The following is a 12,018-nucleotide window of genomic DNA, read 5'->3' as shown; positions in this document are numbered from 1 at the left end:
TTTTTTTTGGCAGTACTGCAACTTCAGTTCTCAGGAAACCTTGCTGCTTAACTTATTGCCAGCTGTGTGCTAATCAAGTTGTCCTTAGAATAGAAGCATATACCCAGTAATAACACATTCAGCCAGCAAGGTGCACAAAGAACAGCTTAAGGCAGGGTTGGAAATGACTGAAACAGCTTAGAAGCCTTCACAGCCTGTGGGTGCAGCTCACAGTAACAGCTTTAATAATGACGACGGGAAACACAGAAACAGAAGTTGCTTGAGAGATTAAAAAAAGATGATGTACAGCACTGTGAGGGAACATCATTTGTGCTAATGGTCAACACGTGTGCCAGACAGTGCACAAAAAAAGCTTGTTTGAAAGCATTTGCCAGTGCATACTCTGTTCCTGAACACCGCTAGCACGGTCGCTAGCGGATGGCAGATGTGTCTTGTTTTCTGGAGCTGACATTAAATAAAGTTAATAAAACGGCCACAACTGAACCGTTAAGTATTACATCACAGGTTACATCATAGAGTGCTTACAGATTACAAGGCAACTGGAGTTTGGCTTCTGGAGTATGACAGCTCCTCTTACAGTACAACAGAGCCCTAATTTGACTGAATCATTGTTGACCCAGGCACATTACTGTCAATGCTACCCTTTCATTTTCAGGACACTGAGGCAGCTGCTCTATGCAATTTCTCCACATAGACAGGCTCAGATAGGTAGCTGTCGAATGCAGAAGGTTGGATGATTTGACAATGCAGTGTATCTATTGAGAGAGGTCAGATTTGTCAACTGTAAGAGATTTCGCTGTACCATTTTTTTTTTTTTTACCAAGTCAGCTATCCCTTTAACATCTCTGGCTGTATTAGTCCACTAAGGGAAATGTTGCCAATCAATAAGCACGACAGCTTTATGGCGATATTGGATTTACAAGATTTTTGCATTAATGTGATGAAGTACTTTCATTTGTCAGACATTAAATTCATCAGATTATTTAAAACCTTTTTTATCTATAAATAGTTTCTAAAGTGAATTAGCAGGGATTTTACAATATTACAATATATAACGTTATCGCAGTATAAAATGACACGATGTGATTCATTTTATTTTATTTATTTTTTTTACCACAAGGTAACAAAGTCAAGAGAGATTAAAATTCATAAAAGTGCTTCTATGAGACAGATTTGCATTTTGTTGTCAAACTTTTACACAAGAATTTATCGGCTGTGTCCAAACCCAACACTGGGATTTTGAGAAAACACATTATATTTTTTTTTCAGTTAATAGGGATGAGATGCTCCTCTCTGTTGTTTTCGAATAATTTAGCAAGATGCTGCTTTAAAAATTGCTCCTCTGTGTACTGATGAATTCCCATTACATGGACTGGATGTAGTTGTCTCTTGTTTTTATTGTCTTTTCTTTGGCCATCGGCTCCTCTAACAATAGGGTGTAATTTGCTGTCAGTGGGAGGGTCACATCCATTGAATGTGTGTAAAAAGGAAAACACTGACCTGACTCCTCAAAGTCTTGGTTGGCCATGTGCCAGGAATCTCGGATTTGCAGCAAACTGGCTTCCATAGCCCTCAGATCCACCTCGGGGCAATTACACTGTGGGTAGTCCACGGCACACTGGCACCAGCAGTCATTGTCCCGGCACACAAACTGGCCCTCCTCATTACATCCGATGTAGCTGAGAGCTGCCTGCACGAACCTGGCCCTCAGATACTCTGGCAGTATGGCCTGAAGGCCTGAGGCAAGGACAAAAACAGGACAAAAACATGGCAATGTCACACGGATGAATGACAAAGGAGCTGTAAGTACTTTAGGTATTGCAGAAAGTGTGTTTAGATTACTGTTGTATGCTAGATCTGTAAATCATTGAAAGCCCAGCACTCATTTTCTCTAGTTTTCTGCCACACTTGACATATGCTTGGCGTCACATGCAATATGCTGAGATTCACTTAAAGTTTTATTTTTACTGCACAGTTCTGCTACTTTTGTTCTGAATCCGTACTGTCTGGGATTCACTTCAGAACTATGCGAGCGTGCATGGCAAAAAAAAAAAAGATTGATTGAAGCTAAATTCGTTCTGACACTCTCGTGCTGCAGTTATAAGCTTGCCAGAGAACAGACACTGTGACAATTCCATCAGAAATTGGGGGAGTTCAATTATGGATGGCCAACCTTGCAAATGAATCTTGTTTTCGGGGCTCTGAACCAAAACGGAGCTGACAGAGTCGAGGTTGTCATAGTTACTGCATCCAAGAGGTCCCGTCCTTGTTTCGGTCACCTAAAGGGAGGAAAAACACAGGCACATAACAATAATCCATACTGAGGAGGAAACCCACTAATGGCATTAAATATACAAAGAGAGAGCGAGAAACAGGAAAAAGAAAGGAAGAGAGAGAGCACAAAACAAAATGTCATGCAGAATAAGATTAACAACACTCTTTCCATATCTCTATCTCCTCTTCTGAGAAACACAAAATATATTACATATTAGTGGGACTTCTTCATTGTGCAAATCATATTTAGGATAATGACTTTGTGAGCTAGTGGGTTGGAAATTGAGTTGTGATAAGGATCCCTGGAGTAAAGCGTAATGAGCAAGCTGCGGTGTCATCTGTCAAATTCATCTCTATATTGTGTTTATCCATTACGATGTCCACTGACACTTGTAACATGCTAAAATCCATTGTGACGCCAGTGTAAGCATGTCCAATTCAGTTACATAAGAGGATTGATGTGATGGCTTGGTGCAAAGTTTTACATGATACAAGGTTGTTACAAGACTACACAGGATAAAATGTGATAAAGGATTAGTAACAAAATCCTCCCCATCAATTGTGGATCTGTTCTTCAAATGTGGTTTAACTAATCCAGGCTAACTTGATGTTAACCAGATAAAATGAACCAGTTGAAGTTATCTAGAATGGTCACAGTAGGCCTTCTCTCGTATTTTAATGGTGGCTCTGTGGGGCTTGACTTACACGCACAACAGTGCTTTAAGCCAAATGTTAAGGTCGGCATGCTAACTTGCTCACAATGACAATGCTAATATGCTGATGCTAAACAGGCATAATGTTCACCAAGTTTATTATCTGGATTTTCGTGAAGAGTCTATCTTGCAGACTTACACGACACACTCATTTTACTACACAACCACAAAAGTTTTATTTGTGACATATCTACAGTAATTATCAGAAGCTCATTTATTGATCTGTATTCCTTAATGATTCACTACAACATTAATGATAGATAAATAGGGATTGTTATCTATTATTAACATTTTTGAAGAGCTTATAGTACATTTGAGATGCACTGTGGTTATAACTTGATAATGGGAAAATTCAAATAAATGGTGGCTAAAGTGATACTGGTTGCTCAAAGACAGCCAGAAAATGACAATGGAACCTACAACATTATCACTCACACTAGTTTTTCTCTTTTTTATGGCTTTATTTTTAAATCATACAACACAAAGCTCTGTTAAAGGTCTCTGATGTGAGTTTAAAGAGGACCTATTATGCTCATTTCCAGCTCTAAATTTTTATTTTTGGACTTCACTACAGTGGCTTTGCATGATTCACAGTTTAAAAAACTCTTCATTTATCTCATACGCACAGTCTCTGTCTCTGAACAGTCCATTTCAGCTCCTGTCTCTTCAGGGCCCCCCTCCAGGTGAGCCCACTCTGTTCTGATTAGCCAGCTTTCCAGAAGCTGCCAAGGGGCAGCATGTATCAGACCCATGTTAAGTTACCGTCGAAGCAAACCCAATGTTTCCTGCTTTACTGCTAATTACTAAATAATGGGAGACTTTTATTGTGAAGAATTTACAGAAAGTGAAACATTTTCCTCACTAAATTAGCAGAGCTGTGTTAGTGGTGCTAAAAACCGGGCGACACAACAACAAATGGAGGTATTTTGAGCTATTTGTTTAGTGGATCAGTTCGAAATAAGGAGGAATAGTTTGAGCAGAAACAGCCACAGTGATGATGATGTTTGATGACAACCAGCACACCTCCAACAGGTAAATAACTCATTTTACTTTGCAGTGTTGTGTAATGGAGTCATGTTCAGCATGACTACCCCCCAAAACAATGGAAAAATGCCATGATGGTAACGGAGCAGAGCAGTTAACTCGCATGCTGTGTGTGGAGCAGGTGACCATAAAAAGAAATCTGTCACCAGCCGACATCGGCTCAGGCTGAAAGTAGAAACGTTGAGCATTCAGAGTAATCTGAAGTCGGTGCTTTTTGCTCACAAGGACTTCGACATACATTTACCTCATTATTTGACACATCAGCCACATTTAATATGAACATCAGACATTGTAACGATATATATATGACTGAAAATAAAGAAAAGCATAATAGGCCCCCATTAAATGGCGTAGTGAGTGGCTTTTGGCTATTTTGGTCGACCTGTGGCAGAGTTGAAAACAGAACTACTATAAGATTATATTGTCAGTAGGTGTGATTATTTCTATTATGACCAATCAAGTAACCCTTTTTCATTCTCTTTAAAAGAGTGCAATGGCAGCCTGGCGATTTTCACCACAAAACTTTCTCTTTAGGGAAAGTTATGTGCCTGTGTGGGAGGTATAAAGTCTCCATGAGAGAATAAATGGCATCTCAAGAAATCTACACAGGAGGGAGGATATCAAAATACGCTATCTTGGGAGGAGATAACACATTTGGTTAGCATGAGTTTCTCTAGTCCCTAGAGAACTCTTGTGCAAATCTAGGAAATGGTTCATTGACATGAGGTGAGGCGCCAAACATGTTGGCAGAAGTTGTTGATTTGGCTCCGAGAGAAGGTCATCTACCAGCACGTCTATAGAGGATATGGCCACCGTCTATATCTACACTCTGTGCATCATTAAAACATGTTTTTCTTTCTGACAATCTGTCACACAACACCTATGTGTACATAAATAGCAATTAAAACTTTTTTTTCTGTTTTAAGTAATTTATATCAAAGTCAGATTTGACAGCAAAAAGCATTCAAAAGATTTGAAATAAGATCATGGCTGTTCTGTTTTGAGCGGGGATGTTTGAAGGAGGCAGAGAGGACATTTGGTTTTACATACCTGTTCAAAGTAGTCAGGTTAATTGATTTAGAACAGTTGGAGAATGAAAAAAAACACTTCCTCCAGCCTCTTCCAGCTCATATTTGTGAAGAAACGGTTTTATTTGAAGAAAAAAATGTGTACATACAGACGCCTATGAACAGTTAAGCAGTGAGTTTTGTGTGCAAGGATTGTCTGGATTTTCAAAAAGCCGTTGACTGTCTGAATAAACAGTCTGTGCGGTAAACATCGCCGTGTCCTTGTCTCTCAGCTGAAACTGTGTGAAATGACTTTGCAATTTGCTTGGTGAATTCATAAAAACATTTGTACTCTAAGGTTTCCTCCTTGTCTGTGACAAAAGACCCACTCTCCATAACCTTTAACCAGTGTTGGGAAAGAAAGTGATAGCAAAAAGTAATATCAAGGCTGTTGATAATGTAACATTTTAGAAGACAGCAATCTGACAGCAAACCTAAACATGTGGAAGAGTAGATATAGATGAATGTTTCTTGTATGGCACCTGTTGCTTGCTTGTATTTATATGAGCAAGTAGTGAACCCGTCCTCTTCCTGTTTTATAATAAAAGCACCACTGTGTGCCAAATAAATGATGCTTTTGAAGTTGTTGAGGCAGATAACTGATCCAAAGCCCCACTGGAACTGAATGTGTTTATTTCTATTACCAGTTGGGTGATCTATTAAAGCTCGCTGCTCATCCTCTGCTGCCTTTACGCCAAAACAAATTCTATATTTACATTTATCCTAAATTAAAATGTTGCCATTAAATATATGGATTGACTGAATCGAATAATACACTGAAAGCACAAGAAAACAAACTATTTTTATGGAGACTGCTTCTATTTTCTAAAGCCATTAGGCTATACTCTGTTGTCAAAATTAATCTGACACTGATGCATTAAGGTACATTGAAGACAAAGAGGTTTTAGCACACAGTCACTGAGTACAAGCATGCGTATCAGACAAATTATACTGACAGTATTCCTCTTGCACATTGAATAAGGTGACCATCTAGTCGAACTCGGTCCACATAGTCTTTTGAAACATAGTCACTCATTATTTTGGATAAAAAAGGGGCACACTCTATTAATAATTTCACATGATGTCCATTTGAAAGACCTGATAGAGTCAAAGTGGTTTTCAAACTTTGATGTGCATCAGTAAAGGGGTCCAGGTTGTGCTTCAAAACGAGCTTCTGGGCTCCATGTCATGCAAACTTAAATTATTGCTCTCACTCCACCACTCCACTGTTAGAGAGTAACACATTTTATAGGCTCATTTCTTACTGTACTCACATATTTTAGAGGAGTTAAGTGGCAGTTTTCATACAGACTAGCCCACTCACAATGGACCATGAGAGCAACCAATATCATACAACTTCTATAAGAACATTCATTTCTCCCTTGAAGAAAAAAAAAACAAAAGAAAACTACATTTTAGACTACTATTGTACAGCAGCTGCTAAATTATACCAAAGTATACCCAGGTGTTCTTTTTGTTGAAACATGTGGCACAGGTTGATAAAAACAGAACTAAAAGCAGCAAACAAATGCTACCATTCATGAAAAAAATGCAAAAAGTAACACTGATAGCAAAACAAAACTGCAAGAGTGAAAAATTCCTAAAGCAGTCAGGTACACACCCCAATAATCGCCCCAATATGTGAAGTGAACTCAGTTAAGCAGATAATAGACCGTCTTGAAAAGCTTAAAGGTCAGAGATTTTCATTTTAACACATTACACAGTTATAAAGACATTCGGCTTGAATGTTATGAAAAAAGAAATACTTTCCGAATTAATTTGGGTGAGCGCAACAGTAGAAATTGGGTAAAAAAAAAATGGAAACGAGAAATAAAAGTTAAGAAAAAAACAGAACACCTTTTAAGAAAAGGCATGAAAAGATCTCCCAACTTCTGCAGCATGTTTTGGAAGATGTACTATATCCAAGCCTCAAAGGCATAACACCAGATTTTTGCTGATAAAAAACAGATAAACACAAACATAAAAAAAAAAAAGTCTAGAATCTATCCTCCCCTTTGAGCTCATAGTTAGATTGCTCACAATCTCAGCTCAATCATCCTTAACAAAAGCCTGATTTAGAGCACACGTATATCCAGACTCCACAGGCAGCAAAGATAAACTGCCAACCTGAAGGGAAATCCATCTCCTTCGCTGTCACTTGCGAATTATTGCCAAACACCATGACGGTGTCTTATTTTAATATTTTCCCAAAGGTCCAATAGAAGTAACCACATCTCCTTGCTAGATTAATGACAGCAACCGTGGTATCCAGCCAGGAGGAAACAGTACACTTTTTGCCGCTGTGGGCAGAAAAGTTCTTTCTTCTGACATCTATTTTTGACAACTACAAAGTCAATGAGGAAACTTCGTGCAGAGATACACAAGGATGAAGAGGTCTGCATGTAAGATACTGGTACTTACAGTTATATGATATATTTTCAGTGAAATATAGAAGAAAACATCAACTGAGCTACTGTTGTGAGTTTACAGTTACTGAAATAAAGTCTTTTGAAGACAATGACATCATTATTTTAGACAGGACAGGCAGAGGGAGCCTAAAAAGAGAGGGAGAAAGGGAGAGTAACTGATTTCCATTCTTCTTTTTTATTATTGACGCGTTAACACAATTAATTAAAATCCGAGCAGCCTCCGTAGGGATCAGCAGATTAATTTCTAACACAGACAGATGTCCAACTTAAAGGGGAAAATTGACCAAATGCAAATCTAATGATGGCTTTTCTATGCATAGCAATGAGACCATCTGCAAAAAGAACCCAGTGGAGCAGAGCATGTGTGCACAGTCAGCCTTCTCTATTAGAAATCGACCCCAAAAAGAAAAATCCTTTTTGTATATTTCACTATTTTCAAGACCCCATGGGGTCCTTCTTTTGCTAAAAGGGGGAGGAAAAAAAAAAAAAAAACATAAAAGTTATTCTCTAATGTAAATGACATTTATCGGTTGGTGGGAAAATTATTAATGTGCCATAATTGAGTACAAGATAATTGTGCTGACTGTGTTGGAATAAGTAACAGCTGCATTTAATGGAACATTTAATCGCACTTAAAGGCTTTCCTAGAATAAGCAGTTTGTGATGCTTACGCTTGCTGTGAACGTGACTTATTTATCTTATCACAATGAATTTCACTTTGCCCTCCAGGCATGCCTTTTGATGTCTTATCACTGCCTAAATACTATTTTAGAATTTATTAACACTGAAAATATTCTGTGTGTAACTTCTAGAGACCTAAAATCAACCATTAATTTCTATCATGATGGGAATTAAGGCCAAATCACAAGTGCTTACATTGACGTTCAATGCAATGAACTGTATTCTACTGTTCCCTTTTCACACGAAACAAAAAAACATCAGTTTGACTTCGGTAAAACAATATGGTGAGATTGTCATGATATGATTCCACTAAAAGTTATATTGAATTATGGTCTTTCATCAATTACTCATTTTCACAAATGTATACCTAACTCAAAAGTCTCTGTCTGTCTTTGTCCAATCATTGTGCAGAGAAACAATGAACCAGTGAATGTAAATTGCGACTCACAAGGTAAGGCTACCACCAAGCTTCACAAATAAGAATTTACATATACTGTGGCCCTACAAAGTATAGCAGCACCTCATAAAAGAGAATGGAGAGTTAGGGACCAGCCAGTTAACCACAGATGGCTGACAAATTAGGAAAAAACCAACATAGGAGTTTAGCCACACTGGTGGCATGGCTGCAGCGTCGGCAATGTATACAGTATGTCTCATGTGGAGTGAATTGTAATATTAGTGATCCCTTAATGTTCAGCTGGTGCCATCAACAGGTCAAAAATGTAATAATTTGGTTTATGACTGTATCTGCAAAACCCGTCATCATGAAGGCCACAAGATGTGATTCCAACACATCTTAATTAAACAATTACACAGGTTGATTGACTCCAGAACGACCCATACTAGCGTAAAATGCACCTTTCCACAACCATTACAAATCACCGTTAAAAAAAAAATTATGTTTTATGGTGTGACAATGCTGTGTCTGGTTAGGTTTAGGCACAAAAAGCACTTGGTTAGGGTTAGGGAAAGATGATGGTTTGAAACGTAGTCAGTACTTCCTTTAAGTTACGCAACCTTCATCGGCAACAGTCACATAGTCCAAAAAATGTCCCGACCTGTGGAAAAATGATGCTTTTCCACTTTTTGCCATCTAACTAACTATCTAGCCCGTCTCCCCCTAATAAAGATGTCACCTTATATTGACGTCATCTGAACTGTGTCACTTCCCCCGCTCATAATTACTACAGCTGCTAGAAGGCGTATACATAACTATAGCTCATTTTTGCTGGCTGAATTTTAGATCTATACTGTCAAGGGTTTTTTTTTATTTTTTTTTTTTTTATGAGGACGTGCTATATGATTCCCATCATTTTCACACTCATCAAATAATTCAGTCCCTCATGTCTATATGGAAGCATCTGTTATGTTTCTGCACTCATTTATTCAGATTTTTCCTTTAATTTCTCACCAGTCTGTATATTCAAGCAGCATGCAAACATTCCCAAGTGAGTCCTGAAGGCTTCATATTACACTCTGTAGTGATAGCGTAGCTCTGCTTGCTGCCAAAATACATTGTTCATGAAAACACGGCTGTTTGGAAAGTTGACATAGTCTTCCGCAGCGCAGTGGCTCAGTGCACAAGTGTGATGGCTCAGGATGTGACGTTTTCAACTTTTGGTGCAGGTGAGAGCCAGAGACCACATTTGGCATTGTAACCGGAGGAAAAAGCCGCACAGCTCCTAGGTTTATTATGTTTTTACAGTGCAGGAGGAGAGACACTGTTGTGCTCAGCGCTCCCAGTAGGGCGGTTAAACACACTCACACGAGGAAACACACACCTCTTTCTGTGCCACAAGTTCAAGTTCAAATATGCTTAATTTGCTGCATAAATTTGTAATAGCTGCTGCTGCTGCTGCAAATTATAGCACATATAGTGAACAGTACATAAAAGAAATGTTGATTCATTAAAAACAAAATAGGTCAAATGGGAAAAAAAATACACAACCAAATATTTTAAAACTCTATCTATCTCAATCTTGACTCTGCTGAGAGGCAGCGATATGTATTATCTGATTTTACTGAGGGGTTGAAACTGAATATTTACAACTAATAAATTGAATAAAATGGGCATGATAAAAGGAAACGATACTACAAGTGTGCTATTAAAAGACTTGTATTATCTAAATCAGATTATGCCATGTCTTTCACAGTAAATAGATGGATGATAGCCTTTGTGTTATTGGTGTGCGGCCCTGGCAGGGCAACACAGCACTTAGCCTGTTAACATGGTCCACTGATACAGATGGCTCTGAGGCTCATCCATTATTTAAAAATGTAAGGCTGTAATATTATTATAACACCAGTTAGTTGAGAGCATTTTTACTGATGAAGATTCATCACTGCTGCAAATCCCTCATATGAATAATTCCACGAAAAACAGCATAAAATGTCACTTAGTGAGCTTGTGTTGTCAGATGTTTGAGCAACAATGGACTCTAAATGGCTGCACTTTCTGCTCGTTGGGAAAAAAAAAAAAAAAAAGTACAAGATGGCATTAATGTTTCATGAAAATCATCGCTCATTTCAAAATTGCCTCATTGGCTGCACCTTCAAGAATTGTTGTTTGCTTAATCACCAAGGCATAGTAGATGTGCAAATCCACATTTGCATCTGAGATACATTTCCGCCTGTTTATTCAGTCTTTGAGGATTGCAATGCGTGTTTTAAGACCACTTTGTTGCACTGGCTTACACTCTAATGTCAGCCGGCAAGGGATAAGCTTATAAACTATAAGCAAGAAAAAGGGGGAAGAGGAAGGAAAATAGCATCAGAATGAGATTATTGTGCGCCCTCAAAAAGAAGAAGAAAAAAAAAAGCTACTCAAAGCCACAGGGGAGCAGAGGGGAACCTTTGGTAGAAGAAAGTGGAATTTAATACCGTATGTGGCGTTATGTTTACTGAGTCTCTTTAAGGGAAACTAAGCTATGCTATTTTACAGGAAGTACTAGTCACTTGAAATGGGGCCAAAAGAGCAAATTTGATTCTGTGTATTTATTTTTGCTCTCTAAGCTTCACTTTTTTTTTTTTTTTTTTTTTAAAAACCAGCTGCAGATTAGAGACAAATCCTAGCTGGGAGAAGTGGAATTCTTAAAAATCTTTATATCCGGAGTCAGACATCAGACTAAAGCCAGAAGCTGTATCTATCCAAGTATTTATACAATTATCTGAGGCCTCTTAACCTATAACATATCTAGGAGAGAAACTTATAGATATTGTTAAATGTTAAAAAAGGTTGAGGACATGGTGAAAAGACCAAAAGAAGAACATTTATCTTCCTTTCTGAATAATAAAGATGCTAAAAAAAAATCTGCACGTAATGAATTATTCATCCACAGCAGTGATGACAGAGGACTGACAGAGTGCTTTGTTTTTCTTATTTAGTTTCGTTTTTTTTTTTTTTTATCCTGCCATCAAAACTGCCCCAAACTCAGAGAAGCTGTGTTCACTGCAACCCTTTCCTCAGCAGCCATTATCTGATTTCTGAACCTCAGTCTAACTTGTGTTCTCTTCTTCTACTGAGACAAATGAAGCGCAACGCCGCATGACTGACTGAACACTCAAGACTCACACGGCAAATTGGGTCAAACATTCCTTATCACTTCTCCTCCCCGTCAATGATATTCTCCTCCCAACTTTAGTTTAATGAATCTTCAATACGGTAGAGCCTGGGCTGCAAATCAAAGGTAAGCGCATTGATTGATGCAACATTTCCTGTGTAACTGCTGCACCTCAATCCCTGGCTAAGAGGCCTGCTAAATAGGGCCTGTCTGTCCTCGTCTCATCTCCTCAGTTCAGTCGCATATGACA

At 38.3% G+C, this 12,018-nt stretch overlaps 1 protein-coding gene across 1 annotated transcript in view; it reads right to left on the bottom strand.

The window, feature by feature from the left end:
• Window positions 1-12,018, bottom strand: part of LOC137187350 (BMP/retinoic acid-inducible neural-specific protein 3-like) — a 49,586-nt gene that overhangs the window by 9,088 nt on the left and 28,480 nt on the right. The window contains exons 5-6 of the mRNA XM_067596184.1: window positions 2,174-2,279; window positions 1,501-1,737 (exon numbers count right to left, since the gene is read on the bottom strand). Of these exons, the coding sequence (XP_067452285.1) occupies window positions 1,501-1,737; window positions 2,174-2,279 (343 nt within the window). The remainder of the gene's footprint in view (window positions 1-1,500; window positions 1,738-2,173; window positions 2,280-12,018) is intronic.

The sequence above is a fragment of the Thunnus thynnus genome, chromosome 8 (genome assembly GCF_963924715.1).
Source record: "Thunnus thynnus chromosome 8, fThuThy2.1, whole genome shotgun sequence".
Taxonomy (NCBI): Eukaryota; Metazoa; Chordata; class Actinopteri; order Scombriformes; family Scombridae; genus Thunnus; species Thunnus thynnus.
Note: the sequence above shows the minus strand (reverse complement) of the source record. Positions and strands in the feature narration are given on the sequence as shown.